Source organism: Vigna umbellata, chromosome 1 (assembly GCF_029865625.1).
Source record: "Vigna umbellata cultivar VRB3 chromosome 1, Vumbellata_1.0, whole genome shotgun sequence".
In the NCBI taxonomy this organism is placed as follows: Eukaryota; Viridiplantae; Streptophyta; class Magnoliopsida; order Fabales; family Fabaceae; genus Vigna; species Vigna umbellata.
The window spans coordinates 9,313,635-9,326,729 of record NC_142165.1 but is presented as its reverse complement, the minus strand read 5'-3'; the positions used below and the strand labels follow the sequence as shown (position 1 = coordinate 9,326,729).

The 13,095-nt window shown below is 30.9% G+C and overlaps 1 protein-coding gene and 1 pseudogene across 1 annotated transcript; both read right to left on the bottom strand.

Annotated features, from left to right (window-relative positions):
* Positions 1–216: 216 nt before the first annotated feature.
* LOC124835665 (transcription factor MYB77 pseudogene) lies at positions 217–1,126 on the bottom strand (annotated as a pseudogene).
* Positions 1,127–7,938: 6,812 nt separating this feature from the next.
* On the bottom strand, positions 7,939–9,924 carry LOC124835660 (transcription factor bHLH51-like). Its single transcript, XM_047310626.2, has 2 exons — positions 9,113–9,924; positions 7,939–8,558 (listed from the first exon to the last, which is right to left on the bottom strand). The coding sequence occupies exons 1-2, from the start codon at positions 9,467–9,469 to the stop codon at positions 8,076–8,078; spliced, it is 840 nt and encodes a 279-aa protein (XP_047166582.1). The 5' UTR covers positions 9,470–9,924; the 3' UTR covers positions 7,939–8,075.
* Positions 9,925–13,095: the final 3,171 nt, after the last annotated feature.

Sequence of the window (13,095 nt, the reverse complement as noted above, 5' to 3'; positions counted from 1 at the left end):
TTTCGTTTCTTATGTTTTATAAGTGTGGGTCAATAGGTTAATGGAGTTGTTATTTTCCATAAGATTTCTCATAATACACCGTTTTTTACTTCAATCCTGTTACATCTAGAAATAACATGAATTGATAAGGCTAAACAGATGAATTTCAAGCAAATTAAATAACATGACAAGTATAGAGAATACGCTCAGATGATCATCTTAATCCAGACCTGAAAACTGAAATGTCTGATCAAAATTGAAAACGGTATTCAATACAAATATTTATTATATACAAATGTATTGAAACTTTGATAAGGAAAAATAAAGAAAAAAAAGTATTATTGTTTTATACATTTGCAAATTTGAAAATTAGATCTTAATTAAGATCATTATTAATTAAGATTTTATTTGGGAAGATTTGGAGGATGATCTAAAGAGTATTCCCTTCCCTTGTACAAAGTATGAAGGTAATTGCTAACCTCATCAGCAATCATGCGCCGCATGATCTTCAGAAAGTAATCCTGATTCGAAATCTTGTTTTCTTCTGCCACTCTTTTCTCTCCCTCTTCCAGTTCTCCATCTGATTTTTCAGCCGAGGGAAAAAGACTCAAAGGCGTGACAACGGGAATCTCCTCTCTTTCTTTCTCCGCATGCTGTTTCTTGAAAGGGTAGTCCCACTCCAACGGAGAGGCGCGCTTGGTGTTTGGCGATGCAGCCGATGACAACTGACTCATCGTGCTACGGCGCCGGAGGGTGGCGTTCCAGTGATTTTTAATGGCGTTGTCTGTGCGGCCAGGGAGGAGGCGAGAGAGTGTGGCCCACTTGTTCCCGTGAATAGCGTGCGCCTCGATGATAATCTGGTCCTCCGTCGAAGTGAAGGGGTGGTGCTGCACCTCCGGGCTCAGCTGGTTGCACCATCGCAGCCGGCAGGACTTGCCAGAACGCCCCGGAATGCTGCTGCTGATGAGGGACCAATTCCGCGCGCCATACTGGTTCACCAATTTCAGTAGTATCTCATCCTCCTGAGGACTCCACGAGCCCTTCACCCGATCGTTGCCAACGTCCGTCATCCTTCATCTGTTTGCGAAAATGTTGTCTAAGGTTGTTGCGTGTTAGTTATATTATTATTTCCATTTTTCTGTTTATATCACAAATGAATAAATAAATGAATATAAAGATTTAGTTGAAAAGAACTTGAAACTTAAAAAGTATAACCGCAGAGTGGATTTACGTAAGGTGGTTTCAGTTTCAGGTAGTGGAAGTTTACAGGTAGATTTTGAAGTTTTTAAGTGGTTGAATAAAATTGATGGGTTTATGAAGAGAGTGGGCCAAGAGAATGTTAATTAATTAATTAATATGGAGGAAGTTATAACTTCCACTTTGTCTAACTGATTCAGATAACGTTTTCCTATCAACTCTGATATTTTTGACCTGTTTATTTGTTGGATAGTGTTGTTTTCAAATTTTGTAACGAAGGACATTCGTTTTATTTTCTAAAATGTGTTAGTTTTCCATTTTAGTTCAGCAAAAACGATAAGTGTGACAGTTAAGAACATAAATGTTATATTGACTTTTAATAATAATAATAATAATTGTTATTATTATTATTATTATTATAAGAATTTATTATTATTTATTAATATATGATAGATTGGGCAACTAACTAACTTATGAGAAGTCAAAATGAAGGTGAGGTGTGGCGGCTTATTTATTTATTTAAGATTGGTTGGTTGTAGATAGTTGAAAGATATATGAGATGGGATTGGAAGGAAGGAAATTGCAACTGTAATTTGTTTGTGCAGTTAGACATGCATATAGTGCATCCATCACATTTCACCCTTTTTTTTTATTCTGCCTCCATTTTTGTAGGTTTAAAATAAATTTACTTTCATGATTTTCTCTTATTTGTAAGATTTAATAAGATTTAATTATTATATTTTTGGTGTATTGAATAATGTTTATAATAAGTTTAATTGAATTTTTCCAAAGGTAAGGTAAAAGGTATAAGTTCAAAAGAAATAATTAATTATTTATTCAGTTTTTATTTTTAATTTAATAGATTTTTTATCAATACTTATTGAATCAAAGTTAATTTCTCCATTTTTTAAATCTTTTTTACAAAATGTATATTAAAAATAAATAAATTTAGTTGGTAAAAAAATAGAAACAATTTTTGTACTAAAAAAATCATATAATTACTTTCCATTGCTAATTTATTTTATATAATTTATTTATTTTTAAATATATGGATAAAACATTCAACCCTCTCTTTATGAATGCCCATTAACAATATAATCAGTTATATTAGTTGGAAAAAATATTTATTGAAATATAAGCAATGTAATTTCTTAAAGTTCACTCATCAAAATAATAATCCATTTTGTTCATTCAATGTTTGTTCGTATATAAACAAAAGTTAAATCATGTATAAGTACCTTTCGATAAAATTTATATTTAAAATATTGTTGTAACAACTTTTATTAGTTTTTGATATATTACTTTTATCATTTATTTTTTAGTTATTTTGTTATTATTTTTATTTGTATTTTGGGTTTGATTCATATTTTTTATATTATAAATTGCAATTTCTTTCAATACACATGTTGTCGCTGGCGTCAATGTCGTTTATTGTTGTCAATGGCATCTCTGTCGACTGTTGTCATTGTTAGAGTTCTAGTGTTGACCGACAAGTATATGGTTTTGATCGTTTCGGCCAGACGACTATCGTGCCTTCAACTACGCTTTCATCGAGCTCCTATGTGTCTCTCCTCTCAGACAAATATTTAGAGCGTCGAGTAATGTTGGATTTTTAAGATTTTTTTACTGTTTATCCATGATTTTTTCTGTTACTTTCTCTTCTAACCTATGTTTGACCCGTTCATATATATGTTTTTTCTCCAAGATAATCTTAGTTAGTTTATTTATGATTGGGTGACTATTATGACATTTTTATCCACAAGATGTCAAGAATGCATTTCTCAACAACGATTTACAATAAGAGATTTATATGGAGCAACCTCCCATATTTATTTCGTTTTCTATGTCGTCTTCATAGATAATTAACAATTTGACTATAGAAGTTAGTGCATACTACATATAATTTTTATGCACCTCCTAAAGGAGATATCTTTATTTATTTTTATCTTTTATCTTTAGTTTATTTGTTATTATTTCTTATCTGTATTTTGGATTTAGTCTATATTTTTTTATTATAAATAAAGAATCTTATCTGAATATTCAACTAAGAGAGATTAATAGTATATATAATTTTCATTATATTCAACCATGTTCATAAAATTTGACATGTGCCTCGTTTAGATACGGCTTAGACTTTATTAATTTTGTAAAATAAAATTGAATATCTATATTAAGGGGACTTTTTTTATATACACATTTTTTTCCTTCAATTTTACATGTTATTTTAAGTTAAATTGATTATATTCATTTTTATTCTTTAAATAACTATTATTTAAATTTAATTATTTTATAAATTTAAATAATTATTTTTGTCAAACCCCATTAAAACACACTCAAAACCCCAAGTAGTGGGATCCATGTGCCAATGAGTGAGTGAGCGTTTCAGTTAGTGGTAGGAGAGTGGTCGTTCGGCTTGGGTGACGGCAGTACTTAATGCGAAATTTCAAATGTCGTGCTACTTCTCTGCATGCCTTCCTTCTTCTTCACACTGCTGAAACCATTTTCTCTTCCTTCTCTCTAAAATCTCCACCTTCTCTCTAAGAAAATCTCATTTTTTTCTTCTTCCGATCACCTCTCAGGTACCGTTTGAACACTCCCGGTGTCAAGAGCTTTCGTTTAAACCGTCGGTTTGTGATCCTGAGCTGGTGAGTTTCTTTCTCTTTAGCACGTTAGTTTATTCTCGCATGCAACCCTATATTCCTGGTCGCTTGAGCGAGTCGTATTATTTTGAGCGTTTCTGGTTTTCTGTTTGGTTCAGTATTCCTAAAACGTGATCATCGAACGATATACGCTGTGAACAGCGTTCGGTTCTTCTTAGGAGTGCATTGTCTTACCTGATTTCTCATGCTTTAGGGATAATGTCTAAGAGTCTTTCTGTAATACTATATAGGATTAGGTAAACCGTGACCGAGAGTTCGCATTCACCGTTCAGTTTTCCTTTGAGCGTTCGTCTATATTAAGTTCTTCTTCTCCAAGGAATTTCGTTAATGAAGATCGTGTTATAATATTATATATGTATAAATGAGTGTTCGGCCTAAGTGTAGTCCTTCTTTAGGTTTCCTAAATAGTGTAGTTCATGTATTACATACTACTTAAGGTCGTAGACGTTATCGTTCTTTTTCAGTAAAAATAAGTGTGGAGCAATTGTTTATATATATATTCATTCATTTTATGTAAGTTTATTTGTGCTCGGTCTTGGACCAAGCGTTTGATCTCAGTAGCGCTCGTTCCTGATAAGTACTTGGTCTTAGACCAGTCTCGTTCGTTAGTGTTCGATTTCTATAGGGCTCGGTCTTAAATCAAGCGTTGGGTCTCGTATTTAGTAATCTATTATTACTCTTTTAGAATAAGGGTCTTCAGCCAAAATCGATAGCGTTCGTTACTCATAGTTTCTCATCAGTATTAGTATTGTGTGTCAAACAGTGTTGGTCTTTAAAAGGTGTTTGGCCTAGAGTCTTAGTACTTAGCCTAGGCTTCGTGGCGTCCGTTTTGAACTCTTAGTGGTCTGTTTATTGAAGTGAATAAGTAACGCTCAATCATGTTAGTTTCTAAGAAGTGTGATCGTATTTCAGTTGAATGTATTAATGACGAAGTGTAAAGGAGTTTGAAATGTGATGTGAATGAAATAGTTTGATTTTGAACGAGTATTCCAGGGAGGAATATCTCAAAAAGTGGTTATTGATTGGTAAAGTATGAATGTGGGCAAAGCTTAGCGGGCGTTTATCCTGATATTCCATGATTACTCATTCTCAAGTAGAGAGGAGTAAGTCATGTGTGGGAATGGCAGGAGGTCCTAGTCCATAAGGTTAACTTGGACGGAACGGATCAACCTCGGGTGGCAGCTGTTGAGGGTATCCCAGTTACTACATCACCCGGGTGCACGAACGTCGTAGCTACACAGGATTCATACAGTCCGGACAGTTAGAGTCAAGTGGTCGTTATTTGCATGCCTTGATGTATGAATGATGATTTGAGTGTTGTTGGTTTAATTATGAATGTTGTATGTTGTTATTGAAGAAATTAAATTACATAAGCTTACCCTGTTTTCCATTTTTGTCTATGTCGTGCGTCCTGTCGTTGTCTGTTGCAATGATCATCCGTGTGGATGTGAGCACAAGGAGAAGAGCTGCTGGAAGATGTATTGGAGGATGCATCAGAAGTGAAGGTCGAACCTTAAGAACGTTCGGTATGTTGATTAGCTTTATAATTTGTAAGACCGTTCGGTCTAGTGATAGCTATCGTACAGTTTTAAATTTCCTGCTGTTATGTAAGGTCGTTCGGCCATAATAGTACTTCGCTGAGTGTTGAACTGATTTGTAGTATTGTTAATATGTGATTATTCTCTAATATGATTTTACACTGTATTTTTGGGATGTTACAATTTTACCATTTTATGTTTTTAATAAATAATTTTTTGAATTATTTCTATACAAAGAAAATTATTTTTTTGCATACACATCTTTTCTGTCAATTTTATTCATTATTTTAAATTGAAATAGTTATATTTTCATTTTTATCCTTTAAATAACCCTCATCTAAATTTAATTATTTTATAAATTAAAATAATTATTTTACTATTTTAACTTTTTAATAACTACTTTTTAAATTCATATAATTATTTAAAATAATAAAAAAACTATCTAATAATAAAACTTATTCAAATTATTTATTTTTATTACTATTTTTAATAAAAATTATTTTATTATGTTATTTATATTTATAATTATTTTTCATAAAAGTTATTTTATAGTTTAATAAAAAATTTCTATTTATATTAGCTATTTATATATTATGTTACACATCGAATTTTGACATCCTTATTGTCATAATAAACCTCTTTTGTTACTAACCATTAAATAGGCCATAAATCGAGAGTGAAATTTAGAATATAAATATATTTTTTCTCACAAAGTTATATACTTAAAAATGAGTAGAAGTTCAACATAAATATATTTTTAAAAAAAAATACTTATTTATTGGTGTAATATATTTATTAACAGCTAAATCCAATCTCCTCGTCCACATGGAAAGGAAAAAGTATTTCGCATTCTTAAACAAAATTAAGAAAATTAAGTATTTTCTTTGTATGGAAACCAAACCTAAACCCGAGAGATAAGTGTTCATATTATAATAAGAGATATATGAACTCTTGAGAAAAGAAAAACCGTAGTAATCCTTCCTGATCGTCCTAATCCCATGAGTAAAGAGAAAATTAAAATATCACGTAATTCGGGATAAGTTTGGTTTGAAACTCGAAAATATTAATTAATTTTATAAAAAAACAAAATTCAAGACAAAAATCGTACTATAAAAAACCGCAAAGGAGGTAAATAATTAATGCATATGAGTAAGGACAGAAGTTTTTTATACTGTTTTTAGATATAAAACTATTACATATATATAACTGTCATTGAATGAGTGTTTTTACAGTAAGAGGGTATGAACTTTATACTCAGAAAACATTAAAGAGAAAAAGCATACTGCAACAGTGGATTACCCTTTTCACCTTATAAATCATTTTCAAAGGAAAATTTTTGTGTACGTTGGTTTTGTGAAACAGTGCTCTAATTAAGAGTGTGGTCCATATCTACAACGATATCACTGCTGATTGCTGCATCTCATAATCATCTGTGCTTCTCCATACAAAGAAGCATACCATCAAGGGTCCCAGTAAGGAGGAACACCATTACTCAACTACACGTTTCAATCCATAAATCGTTTCAAAGAAATCACACTGAGAAAGAGGTTCGTTGAAGAAATATAAATCCCTGATAAAATATGAGTTGAATCATAATATTCTTTACTCAATATCTTAAGATCATAGATTAACGAGTTTTTCACTTTTATAAAGTATTCTACTACTTTTTTTTATTCAATATGAAGCTTTATCTCATGTTTAGATTTTTCAGATGCTGTTTAAGTTTATATATATCAGCGATCAGATTTTTCACTTGTTGAAAGATATATTCTTTTTCCAATGGTAATGCATGCTTGATCTAATGCAAATGAAGTAAGATTTTCATCTCCTTTTTCTTGATGATCTTGGAAAACTCATGTTTCTTTCTAATTTGAAAGTAACATAGCAAATGTTTTTCTGCTATAAATCTATGACCACAGACTAATTCTGCTAACGTGTTGTTCCTTCAACCAGTTTTTTGCAGAACTAGTAACTGTCTTTGAATATGCTTAACCAGTTTTTTATTCTATTCTGGTGTGACTTTTTGTAATTGTGTGAAACAAATACATTATATTTATAAATAGGAAATATTTTTACACATTTTTTTATTACATTTTGATACAACATGTCATATTTTTTATTGATTCATTATTTATTTGTTATTAATAGTACTCTAAATTTAGTATAAAAAAATAACATATATGTTATATTAACGTGTAGTCAAGAAAAATCTTTATTAACATATCATTATCCTCGTTCATACTAAATTATGGATTAAGTATTAATTGTCTGAAATACCAATTAAAGTTTAACTAAAAATAAAATTAAATGATACCAATGAATCCAATTATTATTTTATTAGCTTTTATAAAACTAAATTAAATTTTAAAATTTATTTCTTATCAGAATTTAATTTAGAGTCTATTTTACTTTATTAATTTTGTATAAGATTAAATTAAATTTAAAATTTATCTTAAAAAAGAATGAAACTAATTTAAAGTATAAAAGTAAATATAAATCTTACTTTATAGAGTAGATTTAAGAGATTGTGAGATTATTTATAAGATATATTTTGTTGAACTGTAAAACGAAAGTAAGAGTTGGGTTGCATATATTATATGTTGAAGATAAAGAAATGTTGAAAAAAAAATAAAACAATGTCATATAGTGACAGAAGGCATCCTAAGAATAAAAAAACGAAAAAGAAAATGGCAGTGATGAATTATGGTTGTTGTAGGTAATGAGAAGGGAAGAAGAACCTCTGCCTCTTACTTCTGGTGGGACAATTAGTGGCCACAGATAACGAAGCAATTTTGTTGACAGCTGATTTAAGTGATTGTTTGAGAGTGCTGAGGCAAACACTGTTCTCTTCACTGTCCTTTGAACAAAGAACCAATATGCTTTTGATTCTGCCACCAACACTGGCTATGTCAGCCTTAACTGCTGTCAGTCTCAACCCTTTCAGAACTTCGATCAGCTCAGGGAACACTTCTGGTCGATCATCACAGCAAACTGAAGCTTTGATTATCATCTTCTCCTTCAATTTCTTCACTTTTTTGTAGCTTTCATCTTCGGCTTCCTGGAAGTCAATTGTTACTTCATCAGTTTCACTTGGAACAGTGATGCCTTTGCTCACACACATCGCTTTTCGCTTTAGATCTTTCACATGGTCTACCACACTCCCTAGTAATGCTGCTTTGTCCATCTGCACCCACACAATTTTTCCTGTTATACTTTCTTTCCGTTAAAGATAGGGATGCTAGTGGAACTAAAATCTATGGCCTATCACACAACCTAGTATAGCTATTTCATGCTATGATCCTCTTACTTTCTTTTCTCTTCTAAACTTTGGAAGTTAGTGAAAAATTGAAATCTGCATCACCTATCAGAGAATTGAAAGTGACTGTGCTATCGGGGAATCTGGTTTTTATTTAACTCAAGGTATTTTTTTCAATTTGAAAGATTGAATTTTTCATCCAAATATTCTTTTTATATTGATAAACTTGAAGATCAAACATCTGGGATCATATATTTAATTATCTACCAATCATATCATATATTTCATTGGTACGTCAAATCTGATTTAATTTGGCCTAATGATACCCTATACATCCTAGGAAATTCTGGTTTCACTTTCTTGTTTGTCGTCTTAAAGAATATGCAAACTTTGAAAAGAATAGTGTATACTTGTAAGGAGAAATTATGCCACTCAGCAAAAGAGAGTCATGATGAATTTTTCTTTTTTCTTTTTCCTCTTACCTTATCAGACTTGGGAATGAGTTTTCTGAGAGTTGCAAGCTGTGCATTGATTCTGTCCCTGCGCCTTTTCTCTGCTTGGCTATGACTCTTTGAAGCACTGGCAACTCTATCTTCTGCAATGGTTGCAGGCCACAAAGGGAACTCAGTAAACTGAAGAGATTGAGGGTCAGAAGCAAGAGGGGGTGTTTGAGTTGTTGGAACTGAAAAAGGAGATAATTGATCACTGTTTGGTGCAGAATTGCACTGAGCCATGTTGGTAGCAAGAGGCCAACCAGAATAGTGGTAACTTTCCATATGCATAATCAGAGACCATATTCTAATGCCTGTGCCTGGCTTTGTGAGCCTTTTATTTCCCATTCATTGACACTGTTTGCTTAATGGGCGATCTTCTTCTTATCTTTATGGTGATTGGTGTGATATGGAATGACCTTTAATGGGGTCAGATGAAAATGGTTTTTGGCCGTATGCGCCTGTCACTTCACCAAGAAAATTTTCTCCCTAATAAATCTCACTACACTTTGTGAAGAATCTCAAGTTTGAGAAGATGAAAAAGGATGAGCCAAAATAAAAAGCAAGAGGGTGCCATGGCCCAACAAACAGGCTTATCTTAATGAGTATCCGTGCTGACTAAGAATATGAAGCAGAAATGAAATAGTACCTTGCAATTGGACTTGGGAGCCACTGTGTAGAACTCTGGAATAGCTTGACCTAGTAACAGTGACTGATGTATGTAGTGCTGCAAGAACAGTATCTTATTCTTCTATATGTGTGTATAGCCATAAAGTCTTTTGTCTCCTCTCTTTGTAATTATAACCATTTGGGCTCTATCTCTAAATAATTGTCCTCATCCTAGTTTTTTTCTTTCTTTTTACAGTCAAATATTCATCCTTTCTAGAATTTTTTAAATCTGCTTAGCAAATTGATGTTTCTTGATAGATATCTTTTACAGATAAACATGCAATGATCCCATTTCTAGCCATATATTAAAGAACAAAAACATCTGTTAATCATCTTTATAATTCTAGTACTTACCTTAAAATTTTAACTTTACAGTTAAAAATGAAAATGCTACTATTTTTAACCCTATATGGGAGATTCCCTACAGACAAAATGCTCAATGATTGGTTTAATTTCAAGAGTGATATGGTCAAGGTAAGTTATACTTTGATTGAGGGCTTTCTCGTTGAATTTGAACTTGGTTAAGTTTGATGAGAGAAGTTACGGTACTATCATATACTGTCACAACCCTTGCAGTGATGAGGAAGATGAAAAAGGTGGCTGAAGGAGAACAATTGTACACAAAAAAGAAGGCAAGATTTTCTCGTACAATTAGACAAATGTCTGATGTAACAACAGTGATAAAACGGATTGTCCATTGAGCTTAAGACAAGTTGTGGACCTGTTTTATCTCTCTCTCAATTATTTTATGTGATTAAAAAGTGACAGAATGAATGAAAAAACAGTCATGCTAATCGATAGGGTGTCAATCATATGTTGAAACAGTTAGCATAAACTGATCTTGAGAATCACCGTACTAACATAAATGATAGTAGTATTACATAACCATAGGTATTCAATTAGGGTTTCAGTCACAAGAAATCTCTTCAAAATCAAATGGGTTAATTAATTACTTGAATTCTTTGAATATAGTGATTGAAAGGTGGAAATTCAAAGCATGGCACTGAGTAAAAGCGGCTTGTTTTGTACACTTTAAATGGCTCTCTGATTGAAAAGCTCACATAGTGTGTCTCCAGCAGAAGCTAGCAAACAAAGGAAGCTTCAATTACAGTGATTGGAGGGTCCCATTTTCCTTCACAATTTGTAACTCATAATAAAGCACCTTAAAGAGTGATACGACTATTTATCCAACCACTCATTTTGCTACCTCAATTATCTCTCTTACAATTTCTGTATTTTCTTTCTTTTCTTTTTCTCTTATCTCATCGAAATTTTCGGCTTTTGGGTCCCATAATCTGAAATCATATGTCCAATTTTTATATATATGATAGGCGGAGAGAAGGCGTCACGATGAAAATGTGGAAAACCAAAATGATCAAAGTAAGGTGACACTTCCTTTAATAGTTATAAAATTGACTTAGTAATAAAGTTCGAGTTGGAAGGAGAGTGATAAAGTGAGAAAGAAGAAAGGAAAAAGTTATAGGTTTATATATAATCTCTCACTAATATTTAAAAATTATAAAATTGATTTGGTAAGTTTAAAAAATATATAAAAAAAAGTTATTGATTTAATTCTTAACTAATAAAATACTAATAACCAATATTTTGTATGATAAAAAAAAGATGGCACGTCCTTTTTTGTGTGAAGCAATGGAATGATGAGAAATAAAGCATTGTAGAGACAGAAGCCAATTAAGGTTGGAAGGTTATGCGTTGGTTCTTCTCCCTTGGGTCATAGAAAGGTGAAATAATAGAAAGATAAGGTGCAATCATGGATTGGCAATAAATGCATATGCCTCAATTCAGAGTAATTATTAGAAGACGGCATAAAAATAAATGGGAAAGATGCACCTAAAAAAATATCCAAATAATTATGTAATTGCAAATCAGAGCTAAGAAAATCCTTTCTTTCTACTTTATCATAATTCCATATATGTCATTCAACTTCGTGTTTTTTGTACTTTAACTTTTCTCCCTTTTGAGTCACTCCACACTAATACTATTACATCTTTGTAAGATGATTTCACTGTAGATCATAAATTTTTTATGATTTTTTATATTATTTTAAAATTAAATTATAAGTTTAATTTAATCTTATAAAATTAATTTATGTATAATATGTGATAAATTTATCTTTTATATTTAATCATCTTAAAATTTTCAACCTAAAACATACAAAGGAGTGATTTATCTGTTTGGATGTGTCGTAATGTTTGAAGTGAAAGATGAGTAAGATATATTAGATGTAAATATATGCAGTGCACGTGGTGTAAAATATAGTTGGTCATCTCAAGAATTGAGATTGATGATTCATTTTTGAGAAATATTTAACTATTTCAGCGATGTTTTCAAGTTATTTGGATGGAAGATTTTGCTTGTGGTTAAATTTTTTTCAAGTGTATGTAGGCAACAGCAGGTTTTGTTGGAAATGGTAAAGGTTATTTGTTATATGATTACATCATCATTCTGTGCTAAGATAAACATGGGTATGTGACTTACCAAAAGACATGTACAATTTGGTCATACTAATTGTTGCCTAGAATGATAGATTGATTAGTCAATGTCTATGACTTACCAACAGACATGGCAAACCAAGTTTTTAGTCTCATCTCCTAACCTTATTTGCTGTCGGCATAAGTATGGAGTATTTCAATGATTTTACCTAATTTAACCCTTTAAAGTTGAACTACTACTGATGAAATTTATTGATAATTACAAAATTAAAAAACGCATTTTTTAAGTTGTTACTCAATCTTAAGGTAAACTTGTTATTGTAATAAAACATTACAGAGTTTTGTTTTTGGCATTTCACTTCATCATTATGAATGACAATTCTATCAAAGGGCACATATATAAAATATTCTTCAATATATATAATAAATATTAATCATTTATTTTATGCATAAATACAAATAAGCAGAAAGGAAAAGCTATAAATAATGTTAATTGCTAATACATAATATTGATCGTTTTGTTTAAAAGAAAATCATTTTTGTACTTTTTTTTTCAATAATCAAACTTAAGAATTAGAATATTTTCTGTTTGAAAACATTGTGTTTTGAATATTTTTTATTGTGATTTATGTTTTTGGATTATTTAAAATTAAATTTTCAATTTAGCTTTAAAAGTTTTTAATTGATATATTTATATTGCTTTTTTAACTTTATACATGCATAAAGGGTATGTAAATAGTATAAAGTAAATAATGAAACAAGTATAAATATGTTTTTCGAATACATAAGGATGAGTAATATAATACATACATATAAGTAAAAAATTAAGTAAATATTAAATTTAAATATATT

Bases quoted from the DNA above. Each gene is read 5' to 3' on its own strand.
- LOC124835660 (XM_047310626.2), bottom strand. From the start codon at position 9,469: ATGGGAAATAAAAGGCTCACAAAGCCAGGCACAGGCATTAGAATATGG. The intron at 8,559-9,112 runs GTAAGAGGAAAA...GTGTGGGTGCAG, and splicing joins TCATTCCCAAGTCTGATAAG to ATGGACAAAGCAGCATTACT.